This window comes from Gigantopelta aegis, chromosome 2 (assembly GCF_016097555.1).
Source record: "Gigantopelta aegis isolate Gae_Host chromosome 2, Gae_host_genome, whole genome shotgun sequence".
NCBI classification, from domain to species: Eukaryota; Metazoa; Mollusca; class Gastropoda; order Neomphalida; family Peltospiridae; genus Gigantopelta; species Gigantopelta aegis.
In genome coordinates, this window is record NC_054700.1 from 6,931,503 (window position 1) to 6,944,107 (window position 12,605).

General features: G+C 35.4%; 1 protein-coding gene and 1 long non-coding RNA gene across 2 annotated transcripts in view; one reads left to right on the forward strand and one right to left on the reverse strand.

Moving 5' to 3' along the window:
* Positions 1–12,605, forward strand: part of LOC121380687 — a 247,045-nt gene that overhangs the window by 18,316 nt on the left and 216,124 nt on the right. The gene's annotated exons all lie outside the window — the stretch shown is intronic.
* LOC121380680 (zwei Ig domain protein zig-8-like) overlaps positions 1–12,605 on the reverse strand; it is a 141,994-nt gene that overhangs the window by 9,226 nt on the left and 120,163 nt on the right. Inside the window, exon 3 of the mRNA XM_041509624.1 lies at positions 12,367–12,577. Within this exon, the coding sequence (XP_041365558.1) occupies positions 12,367–12,577 (211 nt within the window). The remainder of the gene's footprint in view (positions 1–12,366; positions 12,578–12,605) is intronic.

Consider the following 12,605-nt stretch of genomic DNA (forward strand, 5'->3'; position numbering starts at 1 on the left):
TTCATTACATAATTAATTAATATCACTGAATGTTACTGGGGTTTTGGGGTGGGGTTTTTAAAATAATTTAAACATGGTAATCAAATGTTTATAATGGACATACACTGTGCATGCAGTTCAGATAAATGTGTTGATGGTATAACCATTGGACTAGTAGACACTGGGTTTACATCCCAATATTTCACCAGTGAATTTGTATATCAAAACTTAGGAATAAATACTATTTCCCCATTCTTTTTGTTGGATAAAACAGCAGCTTAATAGCAGGATGTCAGGAAAAGAGGTTTTGGCCAGCAAAAAGGTTTTAATAATATCTTTACACATATTTTTGCTACATTCGTTGTCTATTGGATTGGATTTGGTAGCATGTACTCTAAAGCAGTTAAAAATTGTACGATTACATGTGTGCAATAAAATCAGTATTTTGACAGAACATAAATATATGCAGAATAATTAAAATAAATTAACAGAAATAGTGCAAATATATTTCTCTATATTTAAAAGCTCACCACATGCAGTTTAAAAGTAAAGTCAACCTCAACTTAAAAAAGGAACTTGCAAAATAAAAGTGAAAGTGAAGGGGAAGCAACTGCTACAAGACTGGGGGTAACAAACAAGCGAATTGTCTACCTTTTTCCAAGTTTTCATAGTTTATCCTCTCGGGTCGAGCCGTGGCTGGCAGTAAAATAAAACGTAGCATTAAATTTAAAGACGGGTAGGTTGGTAGGTACAAGGTTCGCAGCCTGGTACCGACTCCAAACCAAAACAAGTTTTAACGACTCAATTGGTAGGTGTAATGCCACTGCACCCTCTTCTCTTAAGCTAACCACAAACAACTAACCCACTGTCCTTGACAGACAGCCCAGATAGCTGAGGTGTGTGCCCATGACAGCGTGCTTGAAGCTTAATTGGATATAAGCACGAAAATAAGTTGAAGTTAAATTTAAAGACTGACCTTTTATTGTTCATTTTGATCATAACGACAGATTTTAATAATTTTACAGCCTTCTAATTTTTATTCACAGAATTGTCGCTACATGCACCTAGAATGCTTGGAATTTATTATTATGTCTTTATTTACATGAATCCTCTTCAATCTTTTTTGGGGGGAAAGAAAAAATTATTAAGTTAAAGATTGTCTGTTATTTCTTTTATATGTTCATTGGGGTATGAACAAAACAAATCATACACAAACTGAATTGGTGAAGCTGTTCTCACATTAGATTGCACATTATTATTATTTTTATTCATACCCAGATGGATGTAAAAGAAATAACAGACAATACTTATAATTAAATTTGAAACATATTTACTAGTAAGTAGTAACACTAAAATGTAATATTTTATTTTTAATTCTTTTTTAATTCTTCATGAATAATGCTCAGTAAGACAAACTATCGATATAAAATGACATCAGATATGACATTATTTTTACATTCATGGAGAAATTAACAAACTCGCATTGCTATGGCTGGACTAATGGGATGGCGTTAAATTGTAATGAATGTAACAGAAATTTAATTATGTTGTAATCAAATCTGATTTCTTAAACATCATATATTATTATTGTGTGATTGCAGCATGCTGGTACATATTGTAATGTAGTGGTATATTTAGTTATTCACCTGTGTCAGATATTACTTGTTTTCATTTTAAATGTGTATGTGTGCTTGTATAGTTATATTAAATGTATAGTTATATTAAATGTACAATGGAACCCCTTAAAACCAGATCCTCTGTAAACTGGAATACCCTCTTCCTTTTTTACAGTCTCTTTTTAAAGACTGTAAATAGCAATATAGAGCATAACATTTCTAAACTGGATATATACCCTTTAAAACTGAATGTTTTACTTGGTCTGTGGGTATCCAGTTTAGATGCGTTTCACTGTACAATCTGATTAAAATTAGCTCTACTGGGTCTACCAGTAGATCTAACAGCATTGCGTGGACTCCCATGTCCAGGTGACATTTCATCTATAAACAAAAATTTAAATATCAACCAATTACACTTCGCCTTATATAGCGTTATTCGGGAGCATACAAATTCTAAAAATATTGTGCGAGACTATTTATGCAATAGGCGAACTTGTTGTCCTATTTCAACATTAACAAAAACAGGGAGAAAAATGCAGTAATAAACTGTATACTAGTACAAACAGATTTTATGGCTATACCATCACAGGGTTTTTTCATCTTGAATTGAATTTTATATAAAATTTTATATTGCAATTAGTTTCCGGCTTACTTCGTAATTCACCCAAATCATTTCATATACCCTCGGCATAATCCCGAATATTTTCAAATTCTTTTCAAATCACTGGCATGATTTTGCAAGTATGGTTTTGATTGGTCGAATAAAAGGTAAACTGGACATGAGCTCCAACGGGCTGCTGTTAGATCCACGTGTAATAGTGGAGCTAATTTTAATTAGATTGTTCACTGTATATATAGGTACTAATTTTCCGAAAAATGGATCATCCCTGGTGTACAATTATTTGTTAAGCTGCTATATGCATTATGCATTGTATATGTTACTATGGGACTTACGTATAAAGATTAACTCAGTGGATCTTTGTAGGACTGTCCAAACTAGGGCAGGAAGTAGCCCAGTGGTAAAGCTCTCGCTTGATGCACTGTCGGTCTAGGATCGATCCCTGTCGGTGGGCCCATTTGCCTATTTCTTGTTCCAGCCAGTGCACCATGGACTGGTATATCAAAGGTCGTGGTATGTGCTATTCTGTCTGTGGGATGGTGCATATAAATTATCTCTTGCTACCAACTGTCCCCGTTCAAATCTGGTTTAGACAGACCACTATACATGCAGTCCCCCTCAAATGTGGTTTAGACAGAGACCTCTGTTCAGTCCCCCTCAAATCTGGTTTAGACAAAGACCTCTGTACATTCCCTCTCAAATCTGGTTTAGACAAGGGCCTCTGTACAGTCCCCCTCAAATCTGGTTTAGACAAAGACCTGTATAGTCCAACTGAAATCTGGTTTAGACAGAGACCTTTGTACAGCTAGTCCCCCTCAAATCTGGTTTAGACAGTCCACTGTGTATATGTATACACTTAAAGGGACTGTATTGAGTTTGCTGCCATAGATGGATGTTTCCAGCTAAGAAGGTCTTTTTGACAACTAAAATCACACTTTAAATGCATTTTCTTCTTTAGAACATCAGTGTCCCTATATCCAGTGTGTATCTGTGTGTGTATATAGTAGCTTAATTGTTTTATTTTTCTAATACGGTGAAATCACTCTAAACCGGACACTCTCAGGACCAAATAAAATGTCCGGTTTTAAGAGATTTAATCTGGTTTGAAAGAGTTACGTTTAGTATTGATTTTTAACATTGGACACTAAAAAATGTCCGGTTTTTAGGGAATTCTGGTTTATAGAGGGTCCAGTTTTGAGCGGTTTCACTGTCTTTTTTCAAACTTAAAAAATTATTATGACATTAAGTCCAGTTTGAATTATAACAAACATTAGAATAACCAGAAACACATTGAATATACAGACAGTGATATTCTAAAGAAAAACAAATAAATACATTGCTTATATAACAGTACAGCGAAACCCCACCTAATGACCACCCTACTTCTAAGACTACCCTGCTATAAAGACTAATATTTTAAAGACAGAGTATTTTCTTATTAATTTATAGTAAAACAACCCTGGTATTATGGATTATAACCAGTAAAGTCGGACCCACTGGTCGTTTTAGTGCATTTTGACCTCACAAATTTGACCACAGAATTTGCCTGACATGTCACATAAGTAACAAACAATAAATAACATGGTAAAATCTTGCCTGGTTGTCCACGCCATGGTGCTAAAAGTTATTTACATGACATATATACTGTAGATCCTGCAATTAATGTGATAATTATATTAATGCAAAAAATGTGAGTTTGTGTTATTCGCATTAATGATATTATGCATTTATTTCTGTTTTGACTGTGTCCCACATTTTTAAAACGTAAACACACCCCTCATGTTGGAAAGAGAAAGGTATTATTTTAGAACTACATGTAGCAAACAGTTGGTCTACAAATGAGCAAGTAGTGGCTAATTTCTGGAATGCACAGTGCATAATCCTTTTATTGTATAAATTGAACACAATGATGTTGAAAAGTAAGTTACAGAGTAATTTGTTTTTATGAAAGCAAATGGCCAGTCATTCTAGTACTTTATTTTTCACAGAAAATATCAACAAATGCAATATATGATTGTAGCTCCAATCAATCAAGTGAGACAGAAGTCAGGCTTTTATATTACCTTTGGGTCTGTGGACGTCCTAAAACATTGGGAGTTGTCATTTGTCTAGACAGTTGTTAATCTCTATTGTGTAATAATTAATAAAAAGAACAGGCCCAAGCTCACAAATAACCAGGAGGCTTGACACTTAATTATTCTTGCAGTTCGATGTAAATTCCACAACGCCGTCATCACATATATTAATTTGATCAGTTTAGACATTGTTGATGACAACCGAAAAGGCGTAAAATTTACAATTAATTACCAAACGATCATCATTGTGAATGTTTGTAATTCGGTATTAGGACCACTTCACCATTAAGACCAATTTTAATAAGTTCCACCCATGGTTGCAATAGTGGGGTTTCACTGTAGTAGTTAACAAGGTTTTAATGCATGTAGTTGGGGTACAATTATTGTTATAATGACGGCAAACTCTGCAAACTAACAAAATAATTGTCAAAATAATGGATCATCTTTGGTTTACAATTCACAATTTGTGTTGCTTTATGCAATAATTATGCATTATATTACCAAGTGGGAAAAGTACAGTGAAACTCCTCTAAACCAGACCCTCTGTAAACCGGAATTATCTCAAAACCAGACGTTTTTTACGGTCGCTTTTTAAATATCAGTACAGAACAGAACAAGGGTGCAGAAAGTACTGGCCGTTCACCAAATATGAGTAAAAATTCTGATAGATGTGTTAAAAAATACAACTATCAGTCCAGCGGGCAATCTGGGGTGGTTTCTGATCAAATAGTTTTTGTTTTTGTTTTTTTTTCACATTGAATCCTCGACTATGCATCTGCCATGCCAGAATTCCAAAACATTCAAACAAATGGTTCAGAATTATGAAGAAATGCACAATGATGCATGACTCGTATTGCCAATAGACTACTTCGGAGTTCCAAACTGCCAAGCGCAATAATCTGGAAACAAGTTATAGCAGAAACGGAACCGTGCCAAAACGGCCCCAAACAAAAACGCAACCAAAATGGACAAAATGGAACCTAGGAATCTGACTATATGGCTTAAACAGAAGCACAAAATTAAATGTATGGCTGAAATGGCATTACAAACAAGCATTGTCTACATTATTCATAATAACACCCCAACACCGTTTTCGCCAATTTAATACATTGAAATGCTGTTATACATGTAGCTTAAAAAAAAAAAATAATAATAATCCCACAAAGCACACACACACACACAACAACCCCCCCCCCCCCCCCCCCCCCCCCCCCAAGAAAACACAACCCCACCAAAAAAAAAACAATATGAAAATGGTTCCGTTTTGATAGTAATTTTGATTTAGCTTTATTCCTCGGAAACGGAGCCGATCAAGGGTCAATAGTTCCTACAAGTGATTTGTTTACATTGAAAATATGTTACTGATGTGTTTTGAATAGATTCTTCTGTTAAATACTTTCAAGATGTCACTTGAATTTTGTAAAGCTATATTCATGATCTTGATCACTTACCAAGTGTCCTTAATAATGTTTTGGTTATTAATACATGTTTTTTGTTCAAAGGGTTAGTATATAAAAATAATTGTATGTAAACTAAGCTCCCAAAGTGGGCAAAAATGCTAGGGTGTGTGTGTGGGGGGGGGGGGGGGTGTTCGGGTGCATGCTATTATAAAGATAATGTAAAAAAAATATAATTAATATATTGTTCTATAGGCTGGCAGACTAGTAGAAATTCTGGCGGTCTAGGAAATTTTAATTGGTTCTGGTCTGACGGGCTAGTGAAATATTTTCCATTTCTGCACCCCTGTAGAACCATTCTAAACTGTATTCCCATTAAATCCAGGCTTTTTTACTTGGTCCCATATTAATGGGTGTCCAGTATATTCACTGTATATACACACTACATTTGTATATGTATATTTGTATTTTGTGAACAAGAATACAAGTGGCTATGATTATTTTAGGATGGTCTGTCAATAGGCAGTACTAATGGTCATTTATTTATAATGATTGACTTTGCATCCAAGACCATAAATCAAATGAGACATGAAACAAAGTTGGAAATGGGCCCCAGACAGGTCATTACTCATTGGGTTCATTTTCAAAACACCTTCGTTGTGTCCCAACTACATATTCCACATCAAGAAAAAAAGATTTCATGAAGATAAGACTATAGCTGTGATAGTATCATCTATGATAAGTTGAAATGTTTTCCTTCCATGCAGTGGATACAGTGATGTATAGTTCTGTTCTGGCTTAATGTATGATGTCAGCATTGAGTTTATGTCTTTCTATTGGTGCCAGGGTGGGATGTAGCCCAGTGGTAAAGAGCTAATCTGAAGTGCGGTCGGTCTGGGATCGATCCCCATTGGTGGACCCATTTGGGCTATTTCTCTCGTGTACGAGTACGTAGGATTTTGTGTTTGTTCAAGCTGAGGGGCGGAATGTAGCCCACTGGTAAAGTGCTTGCTTGATGCGCAGTCAGTTTGGGATCGATCCCCATTGGTGGGCCCATTAGGCTATTTCTCGTTTCAGCCAGTGCACCACGATTGGTATATCAAAGGCCGTGGTTTTTAATGTCGGTGGGATGGTGCATACAAAAGATTCCTTGCTACTAATGAAAAAATGTAGAAGGTTTCCTCTTTAAGATTGTCAAAATTACCAAAGGTTTGACATCATATATCCGATGATTAACAAATCTGTGCTCCAGTGGTGTTATTAAACAAAACAAATTTAACTTGTAACTTTTGTTGGTGTCACCCAGGCTGTATTTTGTGGTACCGAGTAAATAATTTTGGTGGGAAGCTACACCTTTTATGAACCTTCAGTGACATATAGCATCTTTTAGTTTTGAGGTTCAAGCACACATCTCTGCTATCTTATTGGTCTTCTACCTGTTTGGGGCGGGATTTAGTTCAGTCAATTAAGTGCTCGCATAGCAGGATCAAACCACGTCGATGGATCCATTCAACTGATTGTCAACCAGTGCACCACAACTGGTCAAAAGCCGTGGTATATGCTTTCCTGTCTGTGGGAAAGTGCATATAAAAGATCCCTTACTGCATTAAGAAAATGTAGCGGGTTCCCTTTGACTACGAGTCAAAAATACCAAATATTTGACATCCAATAGCCGATGATTAATTAATGTGCTCAAGTGGTGTCATTAAACAAAACAAACTTTTTTCTACCTGTTCTATCCCACAATGCCTCGTGATACTGAGCTGAAATTTGTACGTCTTCATCATTTAGATTTACACATTTTTGACAGTTACAGCTCTTACACTTAGGAAGTATGGGGGCAAAAGTGGACCTGATATAGTGGACATGTTGCTTCTACAATACTTTCTGCTTGCTTGTTTATAATTTGGTGTTTATCATTGTGCTAAGTACTGATGAGTTGACCGATGTTGATCTAATATAAATGAAAACTTGTCGGTCTTTTCAAAGTTATCGTAAATGGGTAGTATGTGGTGGAAGAATGAATAAGCATAAGATTGTGATACCACTTTAAATACATGTGTATAATTATATTGGGTACAAAATCTCATGTCTGTATATATTCACACACATTAACAAGCTCCATATACCATTCTTGGTTGCATCCCAGTTAGCCGATGTGTTCCAAAAACAGAGGCTGATTAACAAAGCCTGTTTTTTCTCAGACGCATTGTAACTGTTTGTAGTTCAACAGGTATAAGACAAATTTGAATGACAAAATCGTTATCTGCAATCAAAATTGTATCTCTGAACAATTCAGAGTCGAATGGGCATTTTGCAAAATAGTGGCTGATTCCATGACTATCTATCTCATGCCTTTTCAATATATTTGGAAGACATCCACTCCCAAGGAGATCTTTTACTTGACAATACATTCTTCTTGCACTGCGCAAAAAGAGGACTGCCACTCCCAGTTTACATGCAGTTTACTTAATGAAAACCAGCATATAGGACAGACAGACATGCAGGTCATTGGAATAAATCTAGCTGTGCATGATGACAGCGAGGCTTTGTAAATTTAACCAATTTAAATCTTAATTGGACAACAGCAAGAATAAACGTGAAGAAAAACTAGTTCATTGTCCTGAAATCAATAAACAATGGCTCGTCATCTGCTGCAGACGTTATTCCTTTCTTTTACATTTTTTCTGTTTTGTTCTTTTTCTTATATTGCTATTGGCAACAGTCTGGAGTGCTGCCCCCAGATTACATTTTGAATTTTCATCTAATGACGAGAACCCCCAAAGCACAAGTCTGAGCATCCTGCTGACAGTGAATTATGCTGTCATGTCGGGATCATGGTGTCGCTTGAAGGCAATCACAAAATTTCTCGTCTTAAAGCTAATTTAGTCTCGGCCCAGTGGGATTGCATAACTTGTATCTTGTCATGTACGATATTACACATTTCATAACTGTTTCAACAGAACTCTTCTATCTTGAAATATAACAGAAATAATAATGTAAACATTTATTTAAAAGTCTTAATTGTTTTTTTCTCATCCCAATCAGGGCTCCACAATTGGTATATCAAAGGCCATGATATGTGCTATCCTGTCAGTGGAAAAGTGTATGTTAAAGATCTCTTGCTGCTAATTAAAAAATGGATAGTGTGTCAAAAATTACCAATTGTTTGACATCCAATTGCTGATACCAATGTGTTAAATAAAACATGCCATACTATACAAGTCATTTATATAATAGAATCATTTTGCTTAATTAATTAACATAAAATTAAATAGATTACATATTTATCATAGCATACTAGTTTATTTCAGTTATTATAATTTATATACCAAAATCCAATAATGGTTGGAATGGGAAATAATAACTGGTATACACAGGAGAATCAATTTCCTGTCGTATATCTAATTAATAATATGCAAGATAGAAATTATAGTCCATTTGAGAAACATATATGATAGAGAGAGTACTACATGAGTGTTTTATACTATATTTATGTTACAACCATAATGTTTTTAAACAGGTTGTGAGATAATTAAATGACAACATTTACGCTTACAGTTAACTTGTACATCATAGATAGTAATTGGTTTAGGTAGTGTTAATTTCATTGGATGGGTTTGGTTTTGATATCTATAGGTCATCACCATGGAGAAGTTATTTGGATGTCTTTTAATTGATCTCCAACATATATCCTTTATGTAGAATATCAACATATATGAGAGATTGAGACTGATGTAAGGTCATAAGACAAAATACAATTTCAGATACTTTATTGAAACCTGTTTATACACAGGTAGAGAGAGAGGGAGGGTGGGTGGGTGGAGAGAGAGAGAGAGAGAGAGAGAGATGGATGGAGAGGTAGAGAGAGGTGGAGAGAGAGGTGGAGAGAGAGGTAGAGGTAGGTAGTATCTATTTATTATTAATTTATAATATGTTACATGCACATTCAGTTTAACACATGGTTGATGTAATAGTATAATTTATTTTGCGTAATAGGTAAAATGGTTTTTAAAATGTCATTTTCAGCCAACTTGTTCACTCTGTACATTATTAGTTTATTATCTAAGGAATGAGAGAAATAAATAATCAATCATATCCAATCATATGGGATATAACAAGTGGACACATTATGGTTAAAATTTGGACCCAGGGATCTAGCAAGCCTCATTGTCACGTTGAATTTTCCAACACCTTCAGGGTGTACTTTTTATATCCCATATGATTGCATATGATTGATTCTTGTAATCCCATATCCTTTTTCACTGGAAGCGATCAAACGCTAGCTGTCTTTTAGAACTAATACATACTATCTATGTCTGCCAATTCAAATAAATATTTCAAGATAGAAAGGCAACTCCTCAACAGCTTGCACAATAGTATTTATAGGATATTAAATAAGCTTTCGACCGGCCTCGGTGGCGTCGTGGCAGGCCATCGGTCTACAGGCTGGTAGGTACTGGGTTCGGATCCCAGTCGAGGTATGAGATTTTTAATCCAGATACTGACTCCAAACCCTGAGTAAGTGCTCCGCAAGGCTCAATGGATAGGTGTAAACCACTTGCACCGATCAGTGATCCATAACTGGTTCAAGAAAGGCCATGGTTTGTGCTATCCTGCCTGTGGGAAGCGCAAATAAAAGATCCCTTGCTGCTAATCGGAAGAGTAGCCCATGTAGTGGCGACAGCAGGTTTCCTCTCAAAATTTGTGTGGTCCTTAACCATATGTCTGACACCATATAACTGTAAATAAAATGTGTTGAGTGCGTCGTTAAATAAAACATTTCTTTCTTTAAATAAGCTTTCATTTTATGTTTATGTCCCGAGTGAAATAATTTTTAATTTTCATGAGCTTTAATGAGTGATAATTAAATGTTTTTAATGAGGGACATAAATTACAGTTTAATATCCTATTTATTACCCATAATTGATCTGAAGTTGTATCAAACAACTTTGGTTGACATTCCTATGAAGTTGTAGTAGGTACACCAATCGATGATGTCATCAAGTGACGTTGAAGTGTCATGTCACAATTAATGTTCTAGTGGGATGTAACACTTTGATGTGAATATAACCATATGGGTAATAATATTATATATTTGTCTCAGTCACTTTTATACAAATCATAATTTTGGCAACATTATGGAGTTAATTCTTAGTTTTTGACACCTGCAGCAAAGGGTAGTGAAAACTATAGGATAATTTCCATCTTGCATGTACCATTGAGCACAAAATACATGTAACTGCTTGAAAAACGTTTTGAATATTTTCAAATTATTGGTCCATCTCATTGTGAACACTGTCAGTGTACACTAATTGACAGTGCGTGACATTTTGGTGGAGTGCATGCAATTGTCTGAAGCAAATGAGAGGACAAATATTTGGAAGGAAAATGTGTTGGGAATCACTTCAGTTCCATCCTGAACTTGTTTTGGACATTTTCCCAAGATAACAAATGTTATTTTACATTTTAACTTTACCTACCTGTGATATTTATATTTTGGACAGATCTTTTACATTGATGTGTTTTAATATAGCTTTTGAATTTTTTTATGTTCCTTTGATAATCATTTCTTTAATCTTTTTACCTTTGTTTGACACCCAATAGCTGAACTATTTTTCATTTGGGGTGTCTCTAAGCATTCAATATGACCACTGAAAACTACCTGTCTGCTAAATATCACCTATATAACTTTCTTAGTGCCCATACAAAATTTTACGTTCTATGTACATTATTAGCTGGGATAATGGGACTTAAAACATAGGATAAAAATTATAGCAACAATAAGCTAAATTTAAAACCTACAGTGGTTTGCAAAATGACCATTTTAAAAAAAAAACTACTTGGAATACAGAGCCTATATTTCAGACTTAATCATGTAGATGACTGGTGAATATGAAATGAAAATGTATGGGGCATTTGTTGATTTGAAATGGAATATGACCAAATAGCCAGACAAGGGGTTGAAAATATAATACCACTTTTCTACCATTAGTTGTCGAGAATTGTTGCACTTGTTGTTTTTACCAGCCTCGGTGGCGTCGTGGCAGGCCATCGGTCTACAGGTTGGTAGGTACTGGGTTCGGATCCCAGTCGAGGCATGGGATTTTTAATCCAGATACCGACTCCAAACCCTGAGTGACTGCTCTGCAAGGCTCAATGGGTAGGTGTAAACCACTTGCACCGACCAGTGATCCATAACTGGTTCAACAAAGGCATGGTTTGTGCCATCCTGCCTGTGGGAAGTGCAAATAAAAGATCCCTTGCTGCCAATCGGAAGAGTAGCCCATGTAGTGGCGACAGCGGGTTTCCTCTCAAAATCTGTGTGGTCCTTAACCATATGTCTGACGCCATATAACCGTAAATAAAATGTGTTGAGTGCGTCGTTAAATAAAACACTTCTTTCTTTCTTTCTTTTGTTGTTGTTTTTTGCTCAATTCATACGTGTATTGTCAGAATAAATAACTATTGTATTATAAAAATATCAGTTTTAGCAAATTCACAAACATTATGGAAAGTGTAAGTGTTTCGTCAATACTATTTGAGAATTTACAATTTCAAAAAAACAACAACAAAAACTGGGAGACAATCTGTAAAGTTTTAACTACCACACAAACACACTGACCATGCTCTATAACAATGCATCGAAAGTTGTATAACCATGTGACTATTTTACTTACCATTTACCCGTACTAGAACGTGCTGTATCAACTTAGCTCGGCTACTGATTTGACACTCGTAAATTCCTTCATCTTTTGGATTTACGTTCTTTATTACTAAATTCCACTCATGTTCTTCTTTTACGTGTTTTACGGAATAGCGAGAATCGGGCACATAAATAAGGTTTCCGATGGAGAGTGGATTAGGATCAGATGCTCTTCTCCATATCACCTGTTAAAACCAAAACATAAATCATTAG